Below are 25,513 nucleotides of genomic sequence, written 5' to 3' on the forward strand. Positions count from 1 at the left end.
TGTGGGAGAATCGTATAGCCTACTATCATACAACAGCAGAGGGCTCATTGTACAACTGGTAAAAACTCCTTTCCAAATGCAACATTTGTAGCTTGACGTTGAAATAATATCAGTTCAGTAGACCACGAACATCAAATATTTGCAGCATGATATAGGGCATAATCAAGTTAGTGCCTTTAAATGGTTAAATGTTAAGTAGAGGGGGTGGGTGTTTTCGTGCTTGACCTGAGGTGAAATGTAGGTGAAGCCCACTATCAGTTCAGCGCGCTTTACAAAAACCGCCAACTGAGAGCGTGATCAGCGGTAGGATCACTACGTGTAAACACTGGGCGCGGCGTCCCTCTGACGGAGAATGACAGCTCACGCGAGTCTGAACTGTCGGAATGCTCGAGACGTGGACATGTTCATGGCTGTTTTTCCCTGTGCCTTGGCACCGCTTGTTTGTGCCACCGTAGTTCAACCTCTATCCGAGCTGTCCTGCTTTGGGGTTGAAAGGCCTTAAATGCGGACAGGTAGAGAAGCTGTCTCCCGTTTTTTCTCTCTGTGACTAGTGAAGGCTCTCAGGATAGTCATGGATACGAGAGAGACCAAATCAAAAGACGAATCAATGAAAACCAAGACCGCCAAGAGCAAAGAGAAGAAACAAACTGCAGCGAAGTTATTTCGAAAGAAATCATTTAAGTCAGTGGGAAGTCTTATGAATAAAATTCTGAAAACTTTGGGCACATGGGCTCATGTCGGGGACGCTGAACCGGTGGATGGAGAAGATGATGACGGGGGATTTCGGGACGGTACACCTTGCACGCTCAGCGCGAACTCAGGATATATGAAAGAGGACACCCAGGTCACGTCTGAGCGCTTAACGAAAAAAAGTTTGACGCTTTCATCCCGTCACGTAAACTCTCTTAAAGATAGATTGTCCTTGTCTTATGGAGACAAAACTCCAGGTGTCCTGGGTCTGAAAAATCACGGAAACACTTGCTTCATGAATGCAGTAGTACAGTGCTTAAGTAACACCGACTTGCTGGCGGAATATCTTTGCCTTGAACGGTACAAGTTGGATTTCAGTGAAAGGAGAGTCAATGGAATTGTAAAGACTGAGGACATGCAGTCTGCCCAGGGAGAGGTGACTGAGCAGTTAGCGTCTCTTGTCAGGGCGCTATGGACTTTGGAATACACTCCTCAGTTATCCGTGGAATTTAAGGTAAAGCTACGTTAACTGTGGCACTCTAAATCATTTGAATTCAGTCGCCGGTAAAAATATAACCTCAGTGTTTTACCGACTACTTGCAAGATATAGCCTATTTGGTAGGCTATTGTAGGGCTGTGTAATGTGGTAATAGAAGTGATGTACAGAATACAACTGGGAAGCGTCCAGTTGGGTTCTCACAAAATAACCCCTCTGGAAAGTCGTTAGGATGTAGCTCTCTAGGCCTATTCACTGGTGTTTTTTTTTTTTTTTTTTCGTTAAAGTGCGCGGGGGTTCCTTGTGGCTCTGATAACTTTCCCTATGGTTTGCTGCTAAGCAATCATTAGACATAAATTATGAAATCCCCATGTTTTGATAACATCACTTATACTGACATTTGAATAGCTGTTGGTTTCACACCAGTGCATCTCATTAGAAAACGATTAAATAACCTCCCATCAGAGATTCATCATGCAGAAGCAACTGCTCTGAATTTCTTGAACACTTGAAAACTATCCATGCCTCTGGACAAGGCAGTGAAGAAAAAAACAAAACAAAAACACTTCTGCTGGTCCAGACAAGTGAGCCAAACATTGCATGCCCTTCGCCACAGAGGGCAAGATAATTAGTGGAATATTATTCAACTGTCCATATTGTCTGAATTTGACAGTATAAGAGTCCATCATATAGTCTTTAATTACTATCTGTTGTTTTCATTCAAAATCTGGTGAAAAAGGGGTAATTTTTGATAAGGAGGTGTTTTTATCCAAAACTTGAGGGGCACTTACCGACAGTGCTGTTTATGCAGCTTATCAGCAGGACTCAACACAAAGTCTTCCCCTGAGGACAAGGCCTATTGAGTGCTGCTCCCTGAATGCTGATGCTGCAGGCGGCCGGCAGTAGTGTGCCACAGAGCCCAGGGGCACAGGGGTCACCAGGTGTCTGGGCTGAAGTGCTGAGCTGGCAGTCTCTTCTGAGCCCAGCGACATCACAAAGCCATCTAAGAAGTACTCTGAGCTTCAACAATAGAATGCTGCGCAACTCTGGTCAGCCAAAATTAGTCAGAGTGACGTCTCACGCTACCCCCGGGAGTCTGCTTTGGGAGTGCAGATCTGTCTCATATTTCGGCGTCTCATGGCTTTTGTGGTCTTATCGCGATTGTGATTTCAGCCGTGACTTGAGGATGAAAGACCAACGGTATTTAAGCTGCCACACAATAAGCCACTGGGAGTAATTTGTTTGTGAACAGCTCCCAGCAGTTATCGAAGGTGATATACATGTTAATGTGCAGTAATGTTGGCAGGGATCTTATTATTTCATACATCAAATGCACAGTTAAATTTGATTTATTCAGTTGTTATATTAAGTTAATTTATATATCACATGCATAGTTGAAAGTGATTTGTGGATGCATAAATAGTCTTGCCACCTCTATTCAGAAAGTGAATTTGGGGATTGCTATATTAGGTAAGCATGCAGCTAGGCAGAAAAGACCTAGCCTGGACCACCATAGTTCATAACCATTTCTCTCAAACAAGAAAAATGTCAGGCCAATCAGCAACGAGATGGGAAGACGAAACCGAAACTTATTGTGATAAACAGAAGCAGCAACACCTGCAAACGTCAAAAAATGCAGTTGGAAAAATGCAGAAATGTATTTACAGCAAAGGTAGACACATACTGTACATTGTTTTCCTGACTGTTGATGCTGTTTATTGTCAGTTTGTAAAGTTTAGGCAAAATAGGAAGTAACATTAGGAATCTCTGATCAATGTGAGTAATTGGTAAGGCTGGACCAATGATTTCTAAGTTGGTGCCCGTTGTGATGCAAGTGTTGTAAACGTTTCCCAATCAGGAGTCACAAGACTCTATTCACTTTGTGAATGAGTTTGGATTTTTCCAGGCTAGAAAGGTCCTCCACACAACCAAAACATAGGCCTAACGCTTAGTTAGCAAAAATCATTACACTTTATACAAGTCAGGCATTTGACAAATTCATATAAAACATGCATGTTACTTCCATCCACACTATGCCCATTCATATCCTTTGATATTGGTGGACACATTCTATCATGTATTTCTTGCAGAATTAGGATCCCTGTGGACAGACGATCAATTGACCATGGTTGTTAAAATCAAGGCCTTATTTTCTGCCTTGAAAGTGGCTGGTTCATGTGTCTGCCTGACCAGGGTCTCAGCTTGTATCTCCTGAGTCTAGAGAAGAATGAACAATAGTGTTCCGAACTCAGCCATAATCCATACATAAACTAAAAAGGCTCTTGGCATCTGGATGTTGTATATAGAGACAGATTACATACTCCTGAGGCCCACTGAAAAAAATATTTGTGGAGCATGTGACAGTATTAGCTCCCTCCACCACTCCCCAAACCCTCCAGCTCCACACTGCCCACATATTCTGAGGAGCAGAGAGAATGAATCACCCTGCTCCGTTGCCTGAGGCGCTAAGCTCTGGATTGTAGCTAAGCTTCATATCTCAAGGTAAGAGCAGAGAGAGAAGGATGATGTGGGCAAAGGGGGAGAAAGTGTGTTATGTTATTCCTGGAAGTGGTAATCACTCTGGAAGAAGTGGACATCCGAGGCTTTTGTTTGCGTGAGAACACCTTGCGTTGTTCACAACTTGGAACATTATTGATGTAGTTATTCTCTTGTATCAGGAATTATTTATATTATATATATATATATTATATATATATATATATTATATTTTTTTAAATGTCTAAATCATCATGGATCTGTCCCGTTGTCAAAGATCAATCATTGGTTGGGTGGTCATGATTAGTGAATGTTTTGATCACATGTTGGCATTGTGGTTAACCACAATGGTAATTTAGATGAGTTGCAGTTATTCAATTTTCTTCATTTCCCTGACCCTGACTTACCACAGCCAAATACTATCTAAGTTATCTGCATTATAGGAGGGCATATGGAGACTATTGACAAGATAATGCAACTTTACTAAAGTAGGTGTACCTAATCACTGTGACAGACCATGTGTGTTTGAAGGTTTAAGAGTTATATGGTGGTGTAAATCTAGATCACCATGACACACTGTCTACACATGCAGCATCTCTTCACTCTGGTGAGAGCACAATGTAACTTAATATATACTTGAGGTTACAATTAAGTGGACTTAATGTAACTTAATATAGACTTAAGTTACAATTGAGTGGACTTAATGAAATGCTTTACGTTTCCCTTTATGTTAAAGAAGACTTCCTGTTCAAAACAGAGCCCTTCTGTTGTGTCTGGTCTGCAGGTCTTGTGATATGGTGCCATGTTGAGTCAATGCCCAGGCCATTTAAATGGGATCTTCAAGCACTCACAGTGACTGCCTTTTGTGTGGTAGACCCAGTGTTTCCCTCAAATCTGACAGCAGATTCCACCCATAAACAGTTGAGGACTGTAGACCTATACTTTAATCAAGACCTCTGAGAGTAATGGGCCTTTTGTGAAGGTAGCAATTATCAGAGCAAGTCTCATCAGGCTTAAGGCACGACACTCGCACAACCTTGAATAAATGGAATTGTCCCTAGTTATGGCAAATTAACTTCCAGTCCACAGAGAGCATTGAAACACCACATAGAAATGGGTTGAGAAAATTCAAGAGAATAGATACATTTTTTTATTTTCTTCTAGTTCCATATAGTGACACAGCAGAAGTGTCCCCTTTTTTTATCAGTTGCATGACGTTGTAGGTTTAATGTCAGACAGTTCATTTCTGGCAAAACTGATCAGACATTAACTACATTGATGAGTATAAAGGATGTGCCCTATACAAGGGCAGTATAGCACAGAATAAAAATGCTTTCATAGTCATAGGCTTTTGTTGTGGGAAGCCGTTGCCATGCATGCAGCATATAGTAGTTAACTGGATTACGGTGATACTTTTTTTCACAGCCACCTGGGTCCAAGTTAATTATTGACCGGTACGTGTGTGTGTGTGTGTGTGTGTGTGTGTGTGTGTTTTCGCGCGCGCATGACAGCCTCATAGCAGGCACACCAAAACCAGAGTTAAGGAATGTGTCAATATTTGGGGTTGCGGCAACTGGGAGATAAAGCACCTACACATCCACCACACACTTCTGTCTGCCCACTCTGGGCCAAAACATTCCCCCAGATCAATATACATCTGTGGCTCTGCATACAGTGCTTAGCATAAACACTTATCCACTGGACATGGGTCATTAGCCATTGCTCTTTCCCATGAAAGGTTTTCGAGGAGAAATAGCATTAAGATTTTGAATATTTTCAAGATTGTCTGTCCATTTGTGGTGTTGCAGTGATATTCTCTGTAAATCTGGTTTAGTGAAGATTCATAGATAGTGTACTTTGATAAAGGAACATCTGAAGCAAGTGTTTGATCCATATAGGCAATTGCAAGCTGGCTGCCCGGTTTTACATAGCCTTAATGTTTTATCTGAGCAATCAGATTGTTTCTACAAGCCTCACTCATTCAAAGAGATCATAAATGGCTTTATCAATCCTCAAATCTTTAAGAAGGTAGCTGTATTGTCTAAGCACATGAGCAGTTATTTCTGGGAACCCGGTCAGAAATGAACTTGGGTTGTCCCGAGGTGGGTGAAATCTATTTATTTATGCTGTAGTGAGTTGTGAGGAATGTCTCTCGGTGGGGTGTCATCAGATCAGAGTCTGGTTTCAGTTCATGGTAACAGCAGCATCGTAGCGATGTTGTTATGAAAGCTGGGCTTACAGATATGTGTTGATCACCCCATGTGGTCTGCCCCACCAAGGTTTTTACAATAAACATTCACTAAAGGGTGCAGTTGTTGTGTTTTTTTAAAGTATTCTGGCGGCGTTCACTGTAACTTCATTGTACTTGTTTTATCAGCGAAATCCGTTCACAGGCCCTCCAGAGCTGCATGTGGGCTGAATAGGGATGTTTTTTTTCTTTAAGAAGGAGAGTATCTACTCTTCAGCAGTCTGTTTTATCTTACTTCCACAATTTGTTCAAAGAACACCTTTTGAGAAGTTGTGAGATCACATTGACAGCTCTGTCTGGCCAGATTCAGTTACAGAACTGTTCGGTAGCTCAACTGTTGAGTCTGACAGCAAGTAAATGTTTCCCCATAAAAAATAGGCCAGGCAGCAATCACTTTATTTTTAAAGTATGAATTAGGCCCAATGTGATGGTGAGATACAGAATCAAGTGTAATTCAGACTTCAATCCAGTAAATAAGGGGTAGTTGAAAATAAAATAAAGTCTTTATCCATGTCTAGACCGTTAATATTCTTTCCTTTTTAATTTCAGTTTCTTTCAGTTGTGATCTTTTGATCAGGTTCATTGCCCTCTGTCAGCCTTACTGCAAAGCATGTATAATTATCTCAAATGAGTGTTAAACTTGGTTGATTTTCAAGGTCAGGTCACTCTTCACTGCACACACATCCTTCTCTTTTGTCCTCTGAATTTCCACACTCAAACCAACTGAGGGCACGTCAAGTCTTTTTGGTCTGTTGTGGAATCATTCCCATCTGGCATTCCCCTATATTTGCACAGATAATCTACACTGTAAAGTGTCTAGGCAGAAGAAAGGCTTCAGTACATGTTTTGGTGGTGTGTGGGGGATATACATGCGACTATGAAGTAGCATTGGATGTAGTCTTGCATAAACAGGACACCCACAGTGCCGTGTTGCTGCTGGAGACTCCTGCCAGCCTGCACTCTTTGAAACGGTGTGATGAAACGACAAGTTCTTTCGAGTGCCGTAATTAGCCCAAGCTATATGGATGAGAGTTTGGTCTTGGACATGGTCCAGTGCAGTGATTGGTCTTTGAAGGGCCACTCCATAGCAGCCTGTAAGGGGCGTATCTCTTCCTTAAGGTGGCTCACCTCTCAGGCAGTTACTGTACTGTAAGCATCTGGGGCACTCTCTTTATGTAATGATAATTTGTATAATGTGTAATTTCTGGTACACATCCTTTATGCTGTATATACCATGAAACCATTCCTCCGAGCTCAAAATCAGGAATACTTTAGAGTGTCTCAGGAAATGGTTACTACACAGTACGTTGACAGATGGTCTGCTTTTCTGCTCAAAGTCCACTCAGAACTCTGTGGGTGACTTCTTAGACTTCCCAAGCACTGTTCCAAATGTTTATCCTTGGTTATCTAGTGAACATCAAGTGTTTGACTGCCACATGAGAGAACAGAGAAAAGTAGAGTACTGGGAAGGGTGAGTATTTCTAATATTCCGACACCCAGGGTGGCAAAATGAGTGCCGACCACGCATTGCCAGTCGGTGTGTATGTTTGTGTTCTGCATTGTGTTCTGGATTAGGTGAAACTCGTAGATAGACTTCTCCTGCAGAACGTGAACTGATCTAATTCACCTTGCCCGAATCCTCAGTGTTCAAGAGGGGGCATAATTAAAGCTGAATCAGCTAATGTAAATTAGGGTAGCAGTTTAGCTCAGAAGGAGAACGCATCCTCAGGAGCAGGGTAAAGTACCACGACTGTAACTGGACCATGTGCCAACAGTAATACATCAAAGTGTACTAAAGCAAAGATTTAACACAGTGTATCAGAGCAGGAGTGGTCCTAGGACATTAAAAGATATTTATGCAGGTGTCGTTACCTGATTTCTTGTTGTTCTGCAATAGTATTCCAAATAAATAGATGCTAATTTTTTTTAGAACAAAGAATTGGCATCGTTCCTAGAGTGGAAAAAAATACCTCTGAAATGACAATCACCGAAGGTGGTCCATAACTAGACTGCTGTGGTCCATAACTAGACTGCTGTGGTCCATAACTAGACTGCTGTGGTCCATAACTAGACTGCTGTGGTCCATAACTAGACTGCTGTGGTCCATAACTAGACTGCTGTGGTCCATAACTAGACTGCTGTGGTCCATAACTAGACTGCTGTGGTCCATAACTAGACTGCTGTGGTCCATAACTAGACTGCTGTGATTTGCTGTAAGGGTTGAAAAGGCACAGGCTATTGGCATGTGTGTCTGTGGTGGCAGCAGAATGGTTTTGTGTGAGGAGCTTAAGCCCAATTTGCAATTCAAGCATAGCACTGTGCCACAGCCATCTGACTGATGCAAGTGAAGGAACTGGGAATCATAGTGGTCGCTTTGGATAAAGTGATGCCACTGTGTGTGTGTTTGTGTGTGTGTGTGGGAGGGGGAGGATGTGTGTGTGTATGTGGACTGTGTATGTGTGTGAATGAATGAGTGATCACAGGTGCTGTGGTGAATGTGCACAAATCCGCTGAATTTCACGCTGTGGTCTACAGCCTGCTGTGACTGTGATAAGCATCGAGTGAACACAGTCTTAAAAACCACAGAGTGATTCCCATGTTCCAGCTGCTACTGATTGCTAGTGCCCATCCTAGTATGATGTCAGTGCCAATGATCCAAATCATTCGGTGGTGGTTGTGCATTTATTTTTCAATTTCCATTGGGCCACTCTCACTTCTGTGCACAGAAGCATTGTGGTGATATTTTAAGAAATCTTACCTGCAAAAATAAAAAACATCATTAAATGGCTCAGATGACCGTCTTCCTTTTTATTTATTTCTTCCGTCTAGAGTATCGTGTCCAAATATGGCTCTCAGTTCCGGGGAAACTCCCAGCATGATGCCCTGGAATTTCTTCTCTGGCTCCTGGACCGTGTTCATGAGGACGTCAATCCCTCCTCCTGCACAAACAACCACAACAAGTGCAAAACTTCTGGAAAGGTAATTTCAAAGTTATACTAATGCTATACTTCAGTACTAAAATTGATAAGTGAGCCAAGTTGTGTTATGTGAACTAACTTAATTACTTGGTTCTTTTCCATAATCTAACATCAACTGGTTTAACATTTAGATATAACTGTCATGTATGAAGAGAATGATAATTGTTTTATGAAAATACAAACAAAATGTTTCAGAATTACAAGTCTTTTAAGATGTGTGAGCTTGATGTAACTCTATGATAAATGGAGTATATTTGCCCTTTGACTTACCCTGGAAAATCCAGAGTTCTCGCAAGAGCACAATTTGAATTGTCTCTGCAAGACACTCTGGCAATGAGTAATGATGCACGTTACTTTTGCCACTTGCATCACAGGGAGCGAATCACATCGGTGTATCTGATATAGCCGGGCCAGAGGCGAGCTAAACAGATGACAGTCGTAATGTTATCCAATTGCGTCAAAGTCCGGAATCAGTCAGTAAACATTGGTCGTATTGTGTTATCCAATTGCGTGCAGTCAGATTTTCAAATGCACGCTTGGTGCCGCCCCTCGAGTTGGGCCATTACATTATTCGTGGCCAGACCCTTAATCTTTCTAGATTACCAGGGTCTGGAATCTCCAGGCTACCTCTGACTCTAAATGTAAGTGGAAGAGGTTAATGTTGTTTTTAAATGGCTTGTCTTGAGGAATTTCTCATTGGTGTTCTCATTTGACTGGTTGTTTGCACCAGAGGAAGAATTTAAGGCCCTGAGTCAGTCATATTCCCTGATCCTAGAGAATCTAGAGGTATGTTTTGTTTTGACTGGATAATTCCTCTGGCTACTAAACCTGAGGTTCTCACTGACTTAAATATCCTAAACCATATGACAGGCAGTTGGTCACAGGTTTTACTACTGTGCTGTTAAAAAGTGGCAAAACAAGTGATTAGCAAGCCATTTTGTGCCGTGGTTGTTTCTTTTGTCAGGGATTTACAGTAAAAAGCATGGAGCCATTAGTAGATGGCTGTGTTCTGTTCATGCACCTCCAGGAACACCCACGGCTAAGCCTGAAGCCCCCTGGGTAGTGCTTTGATCTGTGCTATTGTCGCTATTCCTGTAGAAATTGTATTAAAATTTGCATGTTATGTGTTTAATGTGTGTGTGTGTGTGTGTGTGTGTGTGTGTGTGTGTGTGTGTGTGTGTGTGTGTGTGTGTGTGTATGTGAGTGCATGCACATTTCTGGATGTTTACAGAAAACACTGTTCTTTTGAATTGACTACTAAGTTATACCATATTAGCCATAACAAAAAACTTTTTGACACCATCACAACATTGTTGAAGGAACACATGGCTGTTGTATGTAAGCAGTTAAGTACTAGTTGATGACCTGTTATGTTTCAAGTAATTGTTTTATAACATTATGGTTTTATGACCATGCATTTTTCCATGGGGCAGTTCTAACTTTCTTTCAGATCGTGCAGATGGAAAGAGATAATGTAACCCAGAAAAGGTGTCACGGCGCCTTGTCTGGTCTCACCAGAAGGATGAGGAGAAGCACAGGGTCTGGAGTTTGTCATCCTGAGATAAGGACTGTCAGTATGACCTGGTGACACAGTCATGGGAGAGGCAACAGGTCACATATTTTCCAAAGATACTTGGATTGAATCCTGAAGCAAATCCTCTCAGATGGGTTTCAGCTAAATTAAAGTTTAGTCATGACGGACTTTTTTTCTCAGTCTGTCTTTCACAGTTGTGAGTTATGATTTTAGTTTATTTGTTACATCTCAAATTTTGTGTTCCTGTTCCCCTTGTTGTGTTAGATAAAACTGTTTTTTTTTATCTGTTCTTTTTTTCCTGGAAGAGCATGAATAGTAATTAGCTGGTCTGTATTTTGTTATGGAGTGTTTCTGTTGATAGGCTTAAAGACAATTATAATGAGATGAAGCGTAACTGCTCCTGCTATGGTTTTGGACCTGACCCTGAGTCCCTCTTCCCGAGTGATAGCTCCGCTCTGGCTGTGTAAATAAATGAATGAAACGCAAAAACCAACGTCAACATTCCCACTTCCCCGCAGCTGGGGCACATAGTGAGAATCCTCGGAAAGCTGTCCCCGTTGTGAGCCACGGCTTTGGCCTGCGACCAGGAAAAAACCTCATATCACTCTGGTGCGAGTGGGGTCTGAAGAGGCCCGGTGTTTCTCGGAGGAAACATCACGTCAGTGCTGCTGGTGTGAAAAGACACAAGACGTCACTGAGACCGCTGAGATCCTTCTGCAGGGCTGTGAGCTTCCACTCTGCCATGCATCTGCCAGCAACCTTTTTCTGGGTGTGATGGATGTGCCTTCATAGGAAAAGCATAAATATGGTTCTGTTATGAATGAGACTGGCTGAAGATATATCCAACCGGAAGGATATGGGGAAGGAGAGAACTATCAGGATTGTGTGACCCAGTCCAAGGTCACATGTGAAAATCTGATATTGGGGCCAGTTCAGTTGACTGGTCAACAGAGGAAGTGACAAAAAGGACTCTCCTTATAACTTGGGATTGAAAATGACATTTATGTGGTAAACACACAGTCGCTGTGGTACCCTTGTGTAGGACAGAAAATCGTTTTTGACAGTTGTCTCTAATGTGTGGCCAGCTCCCCTGTGAAACCGCCACTGAGGGCTCTGCCGACACAAGTGTTGCCATGGATATTATTTTTATCAGCATGAAAACACGCGGCCTGACGGTCCACTGCCTTGGAAGCCCTAAGAAAAATAGCTCAGCTCCTCACCTTCTGTCCCATCTAATGGGATTTGCCTCTGAGGGAGAGGCGGTCAAATCTTTCGTAAGGCCCCGACTATGTTGTAGTGTCTTTGATTCACTCCATCCTCTTCTGAGGAGCCTTTGCCACATTCTTTGTGCAGCATTGCAGTGAGGAGAAAGATAGGCAGATAAGGGAAGAGACTCAGAGAAAGCTCCTGTGGAACTCTTGTGTGGGTTTGGAGACTGTGAGCCCATGGGTGTGTGCTATGTCATTTGCGTCCCAAAGATGGGGTGCTGTAGGTTGTGGTCGCCATGACATCCTGAGGTTTTACATTCTTTTTGACCACCTCAGTAGTTAATCTCATACACACAGTCACACTGTGACTAAATATTCACACAGGGTTCCAAACAGTCAGACTTTCACTCTCAGAATGAAAGAGTCTGATTGCTACAGAACGAGTCTGATTGCTACATTCTCAGAAATGTGGCACTAACCAAGATAAAGGCCTTCTGAAACCCTCCTTGCACAAGCTGAGCTCACACAGATGTGCCTCTGACAGATACAGTTCCTATAGTTGTGCCTTTAGCGGCAAGTGGAGCAGTTTGCCGTCTGCTTTTAAAGAAAGACTCTTAAAGAGAATTGGGGTTCATTCTGGGGTCACGTTGCTCCTTTTACATAGCAGTAAAATATTCATAATTACGCCGTGGAACACAATTATAATGTAGTTGAAGTTTGGCTTAAGTGCTTCTGATGGGTTTCGATAGAGTTGTTGCCGTGGATCCCATTTAAACTATTAAGCCACAGTGTTAAGAGGGTCTCAGAGACTTAATTGTTGTCTTGATGGTTTTCTTTTGCTACTGTTTAACATTATTGATTGTGTCTTCCAGTACACAATAGAGGCTTGAGGAAAGTAGGCAGATAAAATAGGACTTGGCAGTTGTCTGACCCACATGATGTTCTGAACTCCCTGACTTTGTTCTAACAAATATTTTGTGTCTTAGGACCACTCATAGAGTAAGCTCTGTTCTCTCACAGTTTTCAATAGACTCAGAGTAATGGCTTTGTTGGCTTTGATGGCTTTGTTTGTACACAAATGTTGAAAAAGTTCTGCTCTTTTCATATCAAGTATTATTTCAGAAAGAGTGCTTTAGTACAATTGGACTGTTTGGAATAGAAAATCCACACAGCACAAACAATCAGTGCCTGAATAAGGCAGAGACATTGCAGTGATTCCCTTGAAAGAGTCAGTCCAGGTCACAACGGGGGCAAACAGTGTGCGAGGAGGCTGGAGTTGTGAGTCCGCACACGTCCCTGGAGCGTTGCAGGGAAGCTTCCGGAGAGACCCAGGGATTCTGGGGCTGTCAGTGCCACTGTTAGAAGAGTAAGTCCGGGAGCAAGGCACAGCATCCTGCTGTGAGGATGAGGAGGAATACCACTGCTCCACACACTTGGCCCACCCAGATGAGAATTCTTAATGATTGTTAGTTTATTCTGTTTGCTTTGATTTCGGGAATGAAGAGGAATTAGAAGTTTTCAATGGAGTCAAAACACTTCAAGGACACACATGATACAGTGATGTAGTGCTTCATGATAGGAAACCTCTCTCTCTCTCACACACACACACACACACACACAAACACACACAAACACATAGCCTACACTCACACAGACTTTTTCTAGATCTATTTATTTATATTATATTATATTAGCTATTTATGTATCTCTCTCCTTATTTACTATAGACACACAGGCACACACACACGCTCACACATGTACACGCACCCACACCCATACTCAGGGGCCTCTGATTTCTCTCCCCATTTGTTGACCGTGCATCGCTGTAGAGACAGAGCAGCAGAAGTGCCATCTTTGCTGTGTGATGAATGAGGGCTTTTGTGAGCCGGGCGAAGAAAGAGGTGCTTGTTCTGCACAGCTAGGCGCGAGGGAGGAGAGGTGAGAAGCGCATCGGCAGTTCCGCACAGCCCAGAGCAGGATGGAATGCGATAAGAAGGGAAGAGTTACCGGTACAGTAACCCCGTATCTGCCTGAACACCTCTGACCAAAGCTGTCAGTGTCGAGCTTCACATCTCTGTTGGGTTCTGACATCCTGGCAGGAATCACCCCATGTTTATTAGTCCTGTCACAAATGTGTCACCATCATCAGCGTGCTACTAGCCCAATAAGGAGTTTTGACATGGCACTAGAGCAAATGTGTCAGCTGAAAATGTCTTCCTATTTTCATCATTCTGTTTTTCAGCGAATATTATACTAATATTTCACAATAGTATTTTAAGGAGTGAGTAAATGTGTCTCAATTGTTGACCACTGTGGCATGTCAGGAACCACAACAGATCTGAAGACGACACACAGCAATGTCAGTCTTCTTATTCAACACCACGTGCATGTATATCTTTTATCAGTACATATTATCTTATAGTATCAAACCTCATGACCTTGTGCTAACAACATTATGCTCTACTGAGTGTATCTGAGTTACTGGAAGAGTGACGTTGCAGCTGTATTTCAGTGGCAGAGAAACTGTGAGAAAATGTCTGACTTTATGCTTATCAAAAGAACCAAATACCTGATCCTCTCCTACACAGACTGACAGAATTGTTGGTTCCAAGGATGATGACATAGAAGTGGCACTGTAATGGGATAGGAGAAATAGTGAGAAAAAAGAAAATGACTCGTTGAAATCAGTATTGTCATTATCACAGGGTGGCACAGCAGGTATACAGCAGGGAGCCACATCCTGTTTTAAGGCACCTTCTCCACGGAGGGGCTGTGTTAATACACACCCACCCTGTAGTAACTCTTCCACAGCCAATGCTCCTGAAAAATTCAAGAGTCAGCATCAATAAATAGATGCGGAACTGACCATTTTTAAAAAATATATCCATTTTTATGTAGGGTTGGATATGAGGCTGACTGTGCAGTTTCTCCCCCCCCCCCCCCAAAATGAATTTCATTCAACCTCCCTCCACACTCATCAGTGCTGTGGAAAGGCACCGTAAAAGTACTATTTCTGTTGGGTTTTCCTGTGCAAATTTAAGCACTGAGGTAATGAAACCGCTCCACACATAATGTGTAATGAATCTAGTAATGGCTGACTTTGATGTGTGGATGTAGGGTCACAGTGGAATGAATTAGGCTGAACCTGAGCCAGTCAGTGCTGATTCTGGAGAGTTTGTCATCATCAGTGAGGACACAACACAGAGGGCCATAGGTCAGGGGTCGGCCGAGGAACTGCATCATCTACAGAATCGGGAGGGAAGTCAAATCCCACCTGAAAAAATGGGATTTAGGCTCTGAAAAGGAACCCCTGCCAGGCTCTCCTGTGGAGGGAAAGGCAGCCAAGACTCAAGAATGTGTGTGTGTGTGTGTGTGTGTGTGTTTGTGTGTGCTTGTTTTCACACAACTTGGGTTCATCTTTGGGGCAAGGCATACACATGGGGTAAAATTGTCCCTGGAATTCAGCTCATCCTTGTACAGTAAAGGCTGAATAGAATACTCTTAGGGGAGGCCAAGGTCTGAATAATCCCATGAAAATCAGCAAAGCTTCATCTGAGACTGTTCATAAGATCCAGTATGCAGCATTCGACCATAATACCAGAAATGTCATACAGGCATTTTCATATTTCATTTTTTGGCCTCACTGTACTGTTCCAAACTACACTTTTGAAATCTAACTCAGAGTTTTTGGGGTCAAAATTGAATGGACTTTTTGGCCCCCACAAGCCTGGAATGTTAGTAAAGAGCAAATAGGAGGATCGGAATGGCCTGCGCTCATAAATCTGTGTACTACGGGAACCATGTGATTACATCCTCATCCCCAACACAGCCCAGGCGACACCCTCTAGGCCGACTGTGCGGTGTGACACCGAGGGCAGAGGGCAGGCCTATTGTTTTTGTGTTTCCTCTTCCCCTCTTTTGATTCCGCCTGCCCTGCAGGATGCAAATGGTTTCCTGTGGCTTGGGGCCACCCGAGCAGAGAAAGCAGCCTGTAAGAACACGTGTCCAGGGAAGTGTGTTTGTGTGTGTGTGTGTGTGTGTGTTTGTGTGTGTGTGTGTGTGTGTGTGTGTGTGTGTGTGAGTGTGTGTGTGAGTGTGTGTGAATGTGCACTGACTTGACCCCTCATCCGATGCACCGTCATCGGAAGGACTTGCCATTAATTGCAAGCATTAGCACCTCTCACCTTAGATGCTAAAAGCTGAAAGACAGGACACATCAGGGCATGCTGTTTGCCTTTGTCTTTCTATAAGTGCATGTGTCTGATATTGTTTGATATCGGTCACTGTTTACCACTGCTATGGTTAATGTCAGTTCATCGCCTTTTACGCCGGAGCTTTGTTCTTGAAAAAGCCCTTTTAATTTATCAGCAGTCTGCTGGCATACTTTGCTCGCGGCAAGACAATTAAGCTCCGACTGTCTAGTGCCTGAGCCACTTTCATGCATCCCCCTTTTATGGGGCTGGCCAGGGTCAAGCAGTGCACAGCACTTGTGGCTCCGTCCTTTCATCACTTATTCAGATGCATTCTTCAACCTTCCCAGGCTGTTTAGAGAACCAGCGAGTGGTGGACAGATACTGTATAGCCGATGTGAAAATTGTGGTCAAATGAATCGGGGGAGTTTTCGCTTTTACAAATCTGCATTCAGCAGTTCAGTGGTGATTATGTGGAGATGAGTATCATTCAAAGTTTTAATATGCACCCAATATTAGAGATTCAATCACCTCCAGTTTGGGGGAAAAAGTTGCTGTTATTTTCTGAATATGGGTCTTCCTTTCTTTCTCTTTTTTGCCACTAATAATAGCTGGCATTAATATTCGTTTTCATTTCTGCCTGAGCTGTGTCTGTGGTTAGGAGACAATTATATAAAATATAATATTTTAACTCACTAAGCGATCTGTTTTGACAGATAGCAGCAACACTGAGATGGGATGATGCACTGCTGTTTTTTTTTTTGTTCTGAGATTTTGTGAAATATATTCATCCACAGATAGGATATTTTTCTCTCAGTCTCACTAGTTTGCTTCTGTTTAGGGCCCATTATTATTGCAATTGTGTTGTTTTCCATAAAAATGGCTGTTCTTCGAAATCATTCAGCCACTTTCAAAAGAGAAGACTGTTGTTTTCTTTCCTTGATACACCAGTCTGCTGTTATTTAGGGACTAAAAAAAATAATTTAAAACAGATTATAAATTCATCTCTCACTTTCACCATTCATATACTGTTTACTTTTAGTAATTGCATGTCTTGTTTTTATGTTACTATCAAGTCTGTTAACATCAAGTGAACTGATGGGCAGATATATAGATATACAGCAAAATTATAAATTGCCCTACAGCCTTTTAGCTTTTTACCTCTCAGATGGACCAGGTATTTTCTGCCTTTCTATGTTTTGTTTTTCAGTCTTGTACTCATACCATTGTGCAGACACATCTGAGTAAGCTTAATAGTGTCAGACAGCAATTGGTCAGTCATGTTAGGCCAGACATTATCATCATGCCTTCGCTGGGACAGGGTATATCAGTGTGGAGTGGATTGGCTTGTAGTGTCCCGGTGTTCTCTCTCCCATCCACTCCAGCTCCAGAGTGGCGGGAGTATAACAGGGCAGTATTACAGACAGAGACAGAAGAGCAGGGAGACAAGTGAGGACAGGAGACACGGCAGACAAGCTGAGGAGCAGCTCGGCTGAGCAAACCTATCAACATTGTTTTGTCACGTCCCCCCAACCGACCTCCAGGTGCGGTGTTGACTAGGGATCGACCGATATGGTTTTTTCAGGGCCGATACCGATATCAATTATTACCAAAACAGGAGGCCGATAACCGATATGTAAAACCAATATGTCAGTGCCAAAAAGGGGGGTAGATCGTAAAGGCTATATGCTGCAAAAAATTAATTAAAAATCATTTAATTATGCAAAGTTTTCTTTCTTCTTTTGATACACAATTGTCTATCAACTTGCATCACTTTGCAAGTGTAAATCCTGTGTATCATGTTAATCCAAGAGGTGAGTTATAGCAATTATTTTCATAGAGTAGGCCTGCACAATAGGCTATGTGCTTGTTAAGGGACCTGTCACAAAGAGGATGCTTTGCCATCGTGTGTGTGAGTGCACGAGAGGGAGAGGGAGAGGAAGAGGTGCATGCGCGATGGCAAGTGTTACGGTTGAATAGTTTAACAAAACAGTTTTAAAATAGTTCTTAGGCTATTTAAGCATGCAATTTGTGTCCATGTGTAGGCTATAAGCTACACTTTTGAGAGCCTAAAAGGCACGTTAATAGCCAGCTCAGGACGCGATTTTGTTCAGGTCGGATTAAATTACGGTTGGCCCTGGGTGCATGTAGTCTTTTCTGACAGTCCGTTTCAAAAAGGAGCAATTAGACTTCTTGACGTTCGCTATCGCATAATTTAGGACTTGTCTGTACTATGTCCGCCGAGGTGTCCCGTTATTCACAATTAACGAACGAGGCGGAGGCAGAGAACTCCCGACGCGCAGCATCCGAGTTTGTGGGATAACTAGTAAACAGCATCAGTAACGTGCATCAATCGGGAATTCGCTAAATGAAGGAAGTGGGTGCTTTACTTATTGATCCGGATCAAAGAGACAATAGCTTACAAAGTGGTGTTTTTGTAACTTCACTGTAGATGATTGTGATTCACTGCAACTTCAGCAATGTAGGCGACCTACCTTCGAAAAATAGCTCCGTAGGCAGTGTTGCCAGATGCCAGCAAGGTTTTCCAGCCCAAAACCTCGTCAAAAACCGCGAGAATGCACAAAAAACCGCCCAAATTTGCTTTTGCTTGTTTCTCATTTAAACACATTAAAATCATTAACAAGCTTTAAAATGACCCATTTTTCGACTTAGCCTATCCAATTTCAGAAACAATATTCAATCAAATGAACGCAAAAGTAGGCTACACGGACGTCAGACTATTATTCTATAAGCTTATGTTACGGAAAATAATGCAATAGGCTAAACATAGACTATTAATCTGTCTGTTTAGTGTCAATAGACGCTTTGAACAAAAGCATTCAGTAGGCTAGCCTAACATAAAAACATTGAGTGGATATATGAAGAGTGTCGACTCTTTGCAGATGCAGTGCGTTCATAACTGGTGGGCCAACTGTAGGCTACACAAAAAATATTTTCATAGGCCTACCCCAAATGTAGGCTAAAGGCTTGAGTCTGACACCTGTGATTTAGAACAATTAATTAATAGCCTACCTAGGCGCTATATATTCCCTGAGACAGGCAGTTAGGCCTAGAGTTTTCATGAAAATCGCGCTGAATAGGCTATTTAGGACAGTGTCAGTGCGCTCTTTGCAGAAGCAGTGCGTCCATGCATGGCAACTACACGCAAAAAATATTTTCATACGCCAGATATAGGCTAAAGGCAAACTTGAGTTTGACACCTGTAATTTAGAACAATTAGTAGGCCTACCTGACAGGCAGTTAATCCTAGTTTTCATGAAAGTCGCGTTGAACGAACAGGGGTGTCAGTGCGCTCTTTGCAGAAGCAGAACGTTCATGCATGGGCCATCTCTACACAAAAAACATAGGCCTATGGCCCTAGGCCCTTCGTGAAAATCGCTTTGAGCAATTGTTATTAGGCCTAAAAATAATTAAAAAGTTCTAGTAGGCCTAGGCTTTGTCAAACTTCCTCAACAACTGTCGGGCTGGACGGAACGTGGGCCGTAGTCCTATGTCAAGCCATTCGCGCAAGACCTGCGCACATCCATCAACCCTGAAAGAAGGGGTAAGTCCATCCTGTCTCGTAGGTAATCTTTCAGCAGTGTGCACATTCATGAAGAGATTGACTGTAATGACAAAATGCTCTTTGCCCACTTTGGCATATTGACATTGTCAGTCAGCTAGCTAAGTTTGAAAACCCCGCGAGCTGTGTGTTTGAATGGCGGTCTGCGCCAGAGTAGGGGAGAACCGGACTCAAACACTTTTTAATTAAACGTAATTTACAAAGACATCGTAAAACACTGAAAGCTAATATTTTGTCACAAGCAAACTACATCGGTCCTCTGTCAAATACAGTTGCATTTTCAGCTCTGAACAAAACCATTCAGGATTTATTTAAGGAGAAATCGAACATGCGTTTTGTTTCATTCGTCCCTCCAGACCGGGATAAATGAAACGACATGGGGGACGAAAGAAACATACAGCTTAAACTTCCCACAACTTCAATATTTGACAACATCATGAATGGTACTTGAAATATGTGTTAATTTGGATAAATTACTGCTGGGCTTTACTGTCTGCTGTGAATATCTAACAACTAATTGCGGTCATTGTGAAGCGCATATCTCGCGGTTATGGAAATACCATGCACTATGCCATTTATATGGCTAGAATGCATGTTTCGATACATAAGGTGACGTGAGCTGAGAGTGTCTGTTGTGAGTTTAGGGGGGCACGTCAGCCAGAGGGTGTGTGAGTGAGTGAGTGAGTGAGAGACTGCTGCCAGGTGACCAGAGACGGTCGCTGGAAGAAGGGTCTGAAGTGCCTTTGTTTCGGCTACAAAAACCCGCCGAACTTATCCGAAACCAGCCCAATTTTTATACACCCGCCCAAACCCATTTTTGCCCGCAAAATAGATTGCAAAACCGCCCAATCTGGCAACCCTGTCCGTAGGCTACAGCTGAAGCCCAGTCTGCCTCAGTGAGAATCCTAAACGTTGTCTGTGTTCAGTCTTCGATCCTGATTGGCTGCATTCGTGCTAACTAACAAATCAGACGGTGTAGTGGGCGGGACAATGCTCTTGACCACAGAGCAGCAAATTCAGGGAGTGAGAGACGCTTTACAGACAAAGTAGCACGTTTCATTCTTTATCCATTTCAATATCGGCTTATCGGTGAAAAAAATTACCGATACCAATTATTATAAAAATGCTAAATATCGGCCCTAATAATCGGCCAGGCCGATAATTGGTCGACCCCTAGTGTTGACCACCCGCCAAAATCCTGCTTGTTGTTTTGACGACCATGGCTCCCTGACCCGGGTAAAACATTACCCCCCCACCCCCCCATCCATCCCCCCAGGGTCCTGGGGCTTCCCCCACCCACCACCCCGTGGGCAGCCATGCAGCAAAGATTTGGACAGTAATACTGAATGTGCTCAAGGAGCGACCATTTGACTGGGATTGCTCAGTGCCTCGGCTGTTCTCGTTCCTTTTCACTTATTTCAGTGCGGGATTAAATTCTAGATCGAGAGAGAGATAGAGAGAGAGATACACAGTGATGGAAAAGATTTGTCATAATGCAGAAGCATTAAAATGAATGATTTTCTGGTCTGCTCCATGGCCTCTCCATGATTAGTGCTCCTTATTATAATAGTAGATCACTGCTTCTTAAGTTTAATCAGAAACTTTCTGCTGAATATTAGTCTTTGAAAAATCTGCTGAAAGTCTCTAGGGTGTTATCTGTGTGAGGGGTTTTGTCTCCTCTACCAAACAGCTATTTTTAGCACAGCCTCCATACCTCCGTGGAGCGAGTCCATTATTCTACAGTGCCCTGAGTGCGGCTGCACTATAGCTCTTTCTTTTTCTCCCTCTCCCCCTCTATTTCTCCCTCTGTCTCTTCTCTCCTTCTCTATCACTCTTTCTGTCCCCACACTTTTTTGAGATGCCTTCCTTAACTGGGGAGAGTGCTCTCTAGAGAACTCCAGGTGACCTCTCTTACAAACAGCTGAATTATTTACTGTGGACTGTTGCCATGACAGTGCTGGAACCCGCATACAGCACCCCCTTCGACCTGATGATGTTACCACTGGTATATGCACCGGGATAATTTACGGGATTACTCCCTTTTTTCTCCCCCCTCCAAGTTCTAGTGCTTGTCCAAGAGAGATTAACTTCCCAATCCCACTACAGATTGGGTGTACAATCGATGCTGACGACTCCAGAATTAAGCATTACTGATTTCACCCTGGAGGTTTTCCCACACACACGCAACAAGGCCGCATCTAAATCACTGGTGCCATGTTCAAAATGTCTAATCAGTGTGCTTGCCACCAAGGGGGGGCTGGATGATTAATAATGGAATTAAATAAGAGATGACCACAGAGTGGTCTTGTGTTCAGCACTGTCTTGTGGAATGTATATAGAAGGACTAGCAATTCATTTGTAGTGACATACAGTATAAGTGAGGGTGTTTTAGATATAGGTCTACTAGTTCAAGGCATTTGTGTTCTGTCACAGTGGTTGTGTTGCATGGAATAGCAACTAGCTGGGTTAGCGACAGGCATCAACTAAAAAATCTTTTCGGCGGATCATTGAAAGTCTTCCCTGAAGTTGGGCTTCGGCATAATACCCAGTGATCTCCAAACAGTTTTCATTTGAAAATGATACCAAAAGTAGTTGGGCATTAAAGGGTCACCAGGCAAGCCTGAGTGCTTTTTCTCTATGAAGCTCCCCCTAGCGTCTGTACGCGTCGATACGTGTGCGTCTGTCTGTCTGTCCTCGCTCAGTCTGAGAGAGCTCTTTTCCTTTTCTTTGCATCTTCCGTCAAGGGTTTTCGCTGCTTCTTCGCTCTGCCATTATACACACGTTTGCAACAATCGCTAGCCGGGTTTCATTAGCCTGCCTCTGTGCTGGGGATGCAGGATGTAAACTGATCCTGCTTCTCGTGATGTCTGAGACTTTGTGAGACTGAAGGTCGCGGGTAGGATACACCGAACTTGCAAGCGGGATATTCTTCCTACAGGCAGTAGGGGCGAGTGAGAGAGTCTTCATTCGCCCTGTTATGAGTCATTTAACCATATACCGACAGACGAAGATGATTAATTAACACAAAAACGTTGCCTGGTGTCCCTAAACTTATCTCAAAAAGTTGCAAATTGTTACATAATGTTGCTTTAATATAAGCACACACACCTCTTGTCATCATCCCCACAAATAGACCATAGCTCCTGTAGTCTCTATCCTGCTTAATTCAGCATGCAATCTTTGTAATTTATCTAAATCCCTGAAATTCAATTAGGCCATTGAAAGGTGCCAAACTGAAGGATTGGAGGTTGTCTCTCAGTTCATTCTAAGGCCAAACAGTGTATTCTCTCTTGGCACTCCAAGTATTTTCATTACTTGTTGTTGACACTTCCAGAAGCTAGAGAATACCCCAGCTATTCAACATTAATTCACGTTAGCTTTCAAGTTGATCAGGTCTGGGCTGGCTGTGGTGAAGATAGTCACTCTCACGCTTATAACCTCAGTGTGTTTCACAGTGTTTGTGTGGGGCTGCTTGCTTTCTCCCATACAATTGCACAGTGCTGATGATAAGGAATATGGGTACAACCACATTAACGTTTGGCTGATACCATGTCTTAAATATTGACTAAAGAGTTTGACTGTGGGAAAGGCTTTCTCAGTCCAGTGTGTGACATTAATGAATGTCCGTGGCTGCGTTTTGTTTATTCAGATGAACAGATAAGCTTTATTTCTTTACTTTCTGTCAGAACCATTTTAGTCAAGAAACACAAGAGAAGATTCTGAATGAAATTTCTTTATTGTAAAATATGAATTACATTTGGCGGTATAGCTCTGTTCGGAGGAACCCCCCTATTTCCATTAGCACCATGGAAAAGCATTAAGTCAGGGGGCAGCAGCAGTTTAGGGAATTCTCACCCCAGCAGGACAGGGAGAGATAAATATTCCCCCCATGAACAGAGCCAAGCGACGTGACAAGAGAACATGCCACATCATATACGACAAGGTGGAGCAGGGGAGGCGGTGGGTAGCAAAAACCGAGCTGTATATGGTTGAGAGGAAGTGGGTAGAATTTAAAAGGCGTGCCGAAGCTGTGTGGCCAATCGCTAGGGAAGAAAGATTATCGGCTGAGGGGATGCACCTGGATCAATTAGGAATGAATGAGATGGAGGGGAGGGCGGCAAGCTTCTTGACTACCATGGCCTGGCCAGAACTGATGTTAACACTTTAATTTATATAATGCCTGAGTTTAGTCTACTTTCTCCATTACATTCTTCCACCTATGCTTTCTCTGCCGTAATGTATAGATGTAGGAACAGACCCCTCTGAGCACTGACAGGCACCCTTCAGATGATAGATCACCTTTATCGCCATACGCTTGTGGATGTACATTGTCCATGTGCTGTACGAAGAGAAATGTCAAAACAATCATTGGAGCATTTACCCCCAAGTCCCCAAGGAGTGATTTATCGGCCAAGATATGTTCCAGGCTTCTACACCAAGTATAGTGACATGATTTGTGTTAGAGAATGTCCCCATAGGGAGCGTTGTGTCTCTGTGCGGGGTCTCTGGCTGGACATCACAGGTTTACTCCCTGCCCTTTGAGTGGACCTGCTGCCCACACACACACACACACACAGCTCAGGGAGCACAGTGCAGAGGAGACAACAGTAAAGAATTCTCATTCTATCCCCACTCTCTCAACCCCTTCCCCTCTGTCTCTCTGTATGTCTCTGTCTCTCACTCTCTCTTCACCTCATCGCTCACCCTCTTTCTGTGTATTTCCCTGTCTGTTCACCCCCTCCATCTCTCTCTCTCTCTCTCTCTCTCTCTCTCTCTCTGCGTCCCTCTCTCTCAATCCCTCATGTTAAATTCTGAAGTGTCTCACCGCCTCTGCCCATGTGAGTCCATTGTCTGCCCAACTCTCGGAGGCATTATTCCGGAGTGCAGACAGACATCACAGAGACTGGAGGTGGGAACATCACAGGGCTTGATTAGATTTGAGGATTTGCAAGGCAACAGGGATGCTTTTGTTGTCAAGTGGAGTAGAGAGACTTGTTTGGCCACTTTCCTGTTATTAGCATGTCTATCTCGATTTCTCTCTCTCTCCTTACGATATCCGACGTTAAACACAGGAAAGGTTTTATCACAAAGCCAACACTTGTTTTCTATTGGTTTAGTCTTTTTTTATTCTGCTTTACTTTGACAAGTTGGCTGGTGGGTGAAACATTCAGCTTTATCACTCTTGCACCAAACAGAAAGGAAGAGAGCCACACACACTTACTGACTTCAGTTATGGTATCACTAAATTGACCTGTGTGTCTAAATATATCAGTGTTCCTTTTTTTTAAGTTGCCGCCTCTTAAGTAGGATCTATAAATAAACTCAAGAATCCAGGTCGCAGTGCTAGCACTAAAGCAGTTCCACACTATATGTGGTCCTGTTTTATCCAAGCTTTATCTCCAAAAGATGTGAAACGTGGTTTATTTTTCGTCTTTCCTTCCAGAGCTAGTATTATGTTTACACACTGAGCATGAGCACGTCTTTATGTAGCCACGGCATTTGGAGCCTCACCCCACCCCTTACCCATAACCTAACCTTGCAAGGGAGCACCATTGACAGTATCTTAGTTATATGTTTCATGAAGTTACCCATGAGCTGGAGGACATTCAGACTACCAGGCTGATTTAGCTCAGTCTGACCAGGAATTTTGACAGGTGATAAGCTGTTCATAAGTGTAACGGTCATACAGTTCTCTGACCACCACAGGACACAGGAGATAACAGAAGAATGTCTCCTCTCTGTAGCTCTGGTCCCTCCTCCAGACTGAAGAGACTAATGGTAGCCTCTGCAGACCACACAGCCAACAACACAGTTATTACATTTGTTTGCTAGCACTCAGATTCTCCCTGCGTTTGATTCACAGCTTCTGTGAGCGAAATGATGTGTTCTCTCACAAACACAACCTTTGTGCAAAGCTACGTGTGCAAAAAAAAAGAACCTACATGAAATTCAAACCTCTCATTATGAAACATGTAAGACTTAGAGAAGGAGAAAGGAACAGGTATGGACAATTCTAGAAGATGGTAAAAGGGGGAGGTAGAAATGTGAGAATGAAAATTGGGTAGAGCGTGAAGAAAAGACAAAGAAAGT

At 43.1% G+C, this 25,513-nt stretch overlaps 1 protein-coding gene and 1 long non-coding RNA gene across 2 annotated transcripts in view; one reads left to right on the forward strand and one right to left on the reverse strand.

Annotated features, from left to right (window-relative positions):
* Nucleotides 1–285: 285 nt before the first annotated feature.
* The window catches only part of usp43b (ubiquitin specific peptidase 43b), a 63,156-nt gene continuing 37,928 nt past the window's right edge, over nt 286–25,513 (forward strand). Inside the window, exons 1-2 of the mRNA XM_042086566.1 lie at nt 286–1,204; nt 8,760–8,909. Of these exons, the coding sequence (XP_041942500.1) occupies nt 572–1,204; nt 8,760–8,909 (783 nt within the window). The 5' untranslated portion in view covers nt 286–571. The remainder of the gene's footprint in view (nt 1,205–8,759; nt 8,910–25,513) is intronic.
* On the reverse strand, nt 3,445–23,512 carry LOC121705539. Its single transcript, XR_006030828.1, has 3 exons — nt 23,100–23,512; nt 15,310–15,313; nt 3,445–3,456 (listed from the first exon to the last, which is right to left on the reverse strand). It is a non-coding gene; the product is annotated as an uncharacterized LOC121705539 (long non-coding RNA).

The sequence above is a fragment of the Alosa sapidissima genome, chromosome 3 (genome assembly GCF_018492685.1).
Source record: "Alosa sapidissima isolate fAloSap1 chromosome 3, fAloSap1.pri, whole genome shotgun sequence".
Lineage (NCBI taxonomy): Eukaryota > Metazoa > Chordata > Actinopteri > Clupeiformes > Clupeidae > Alosa > Alosa sapidissima.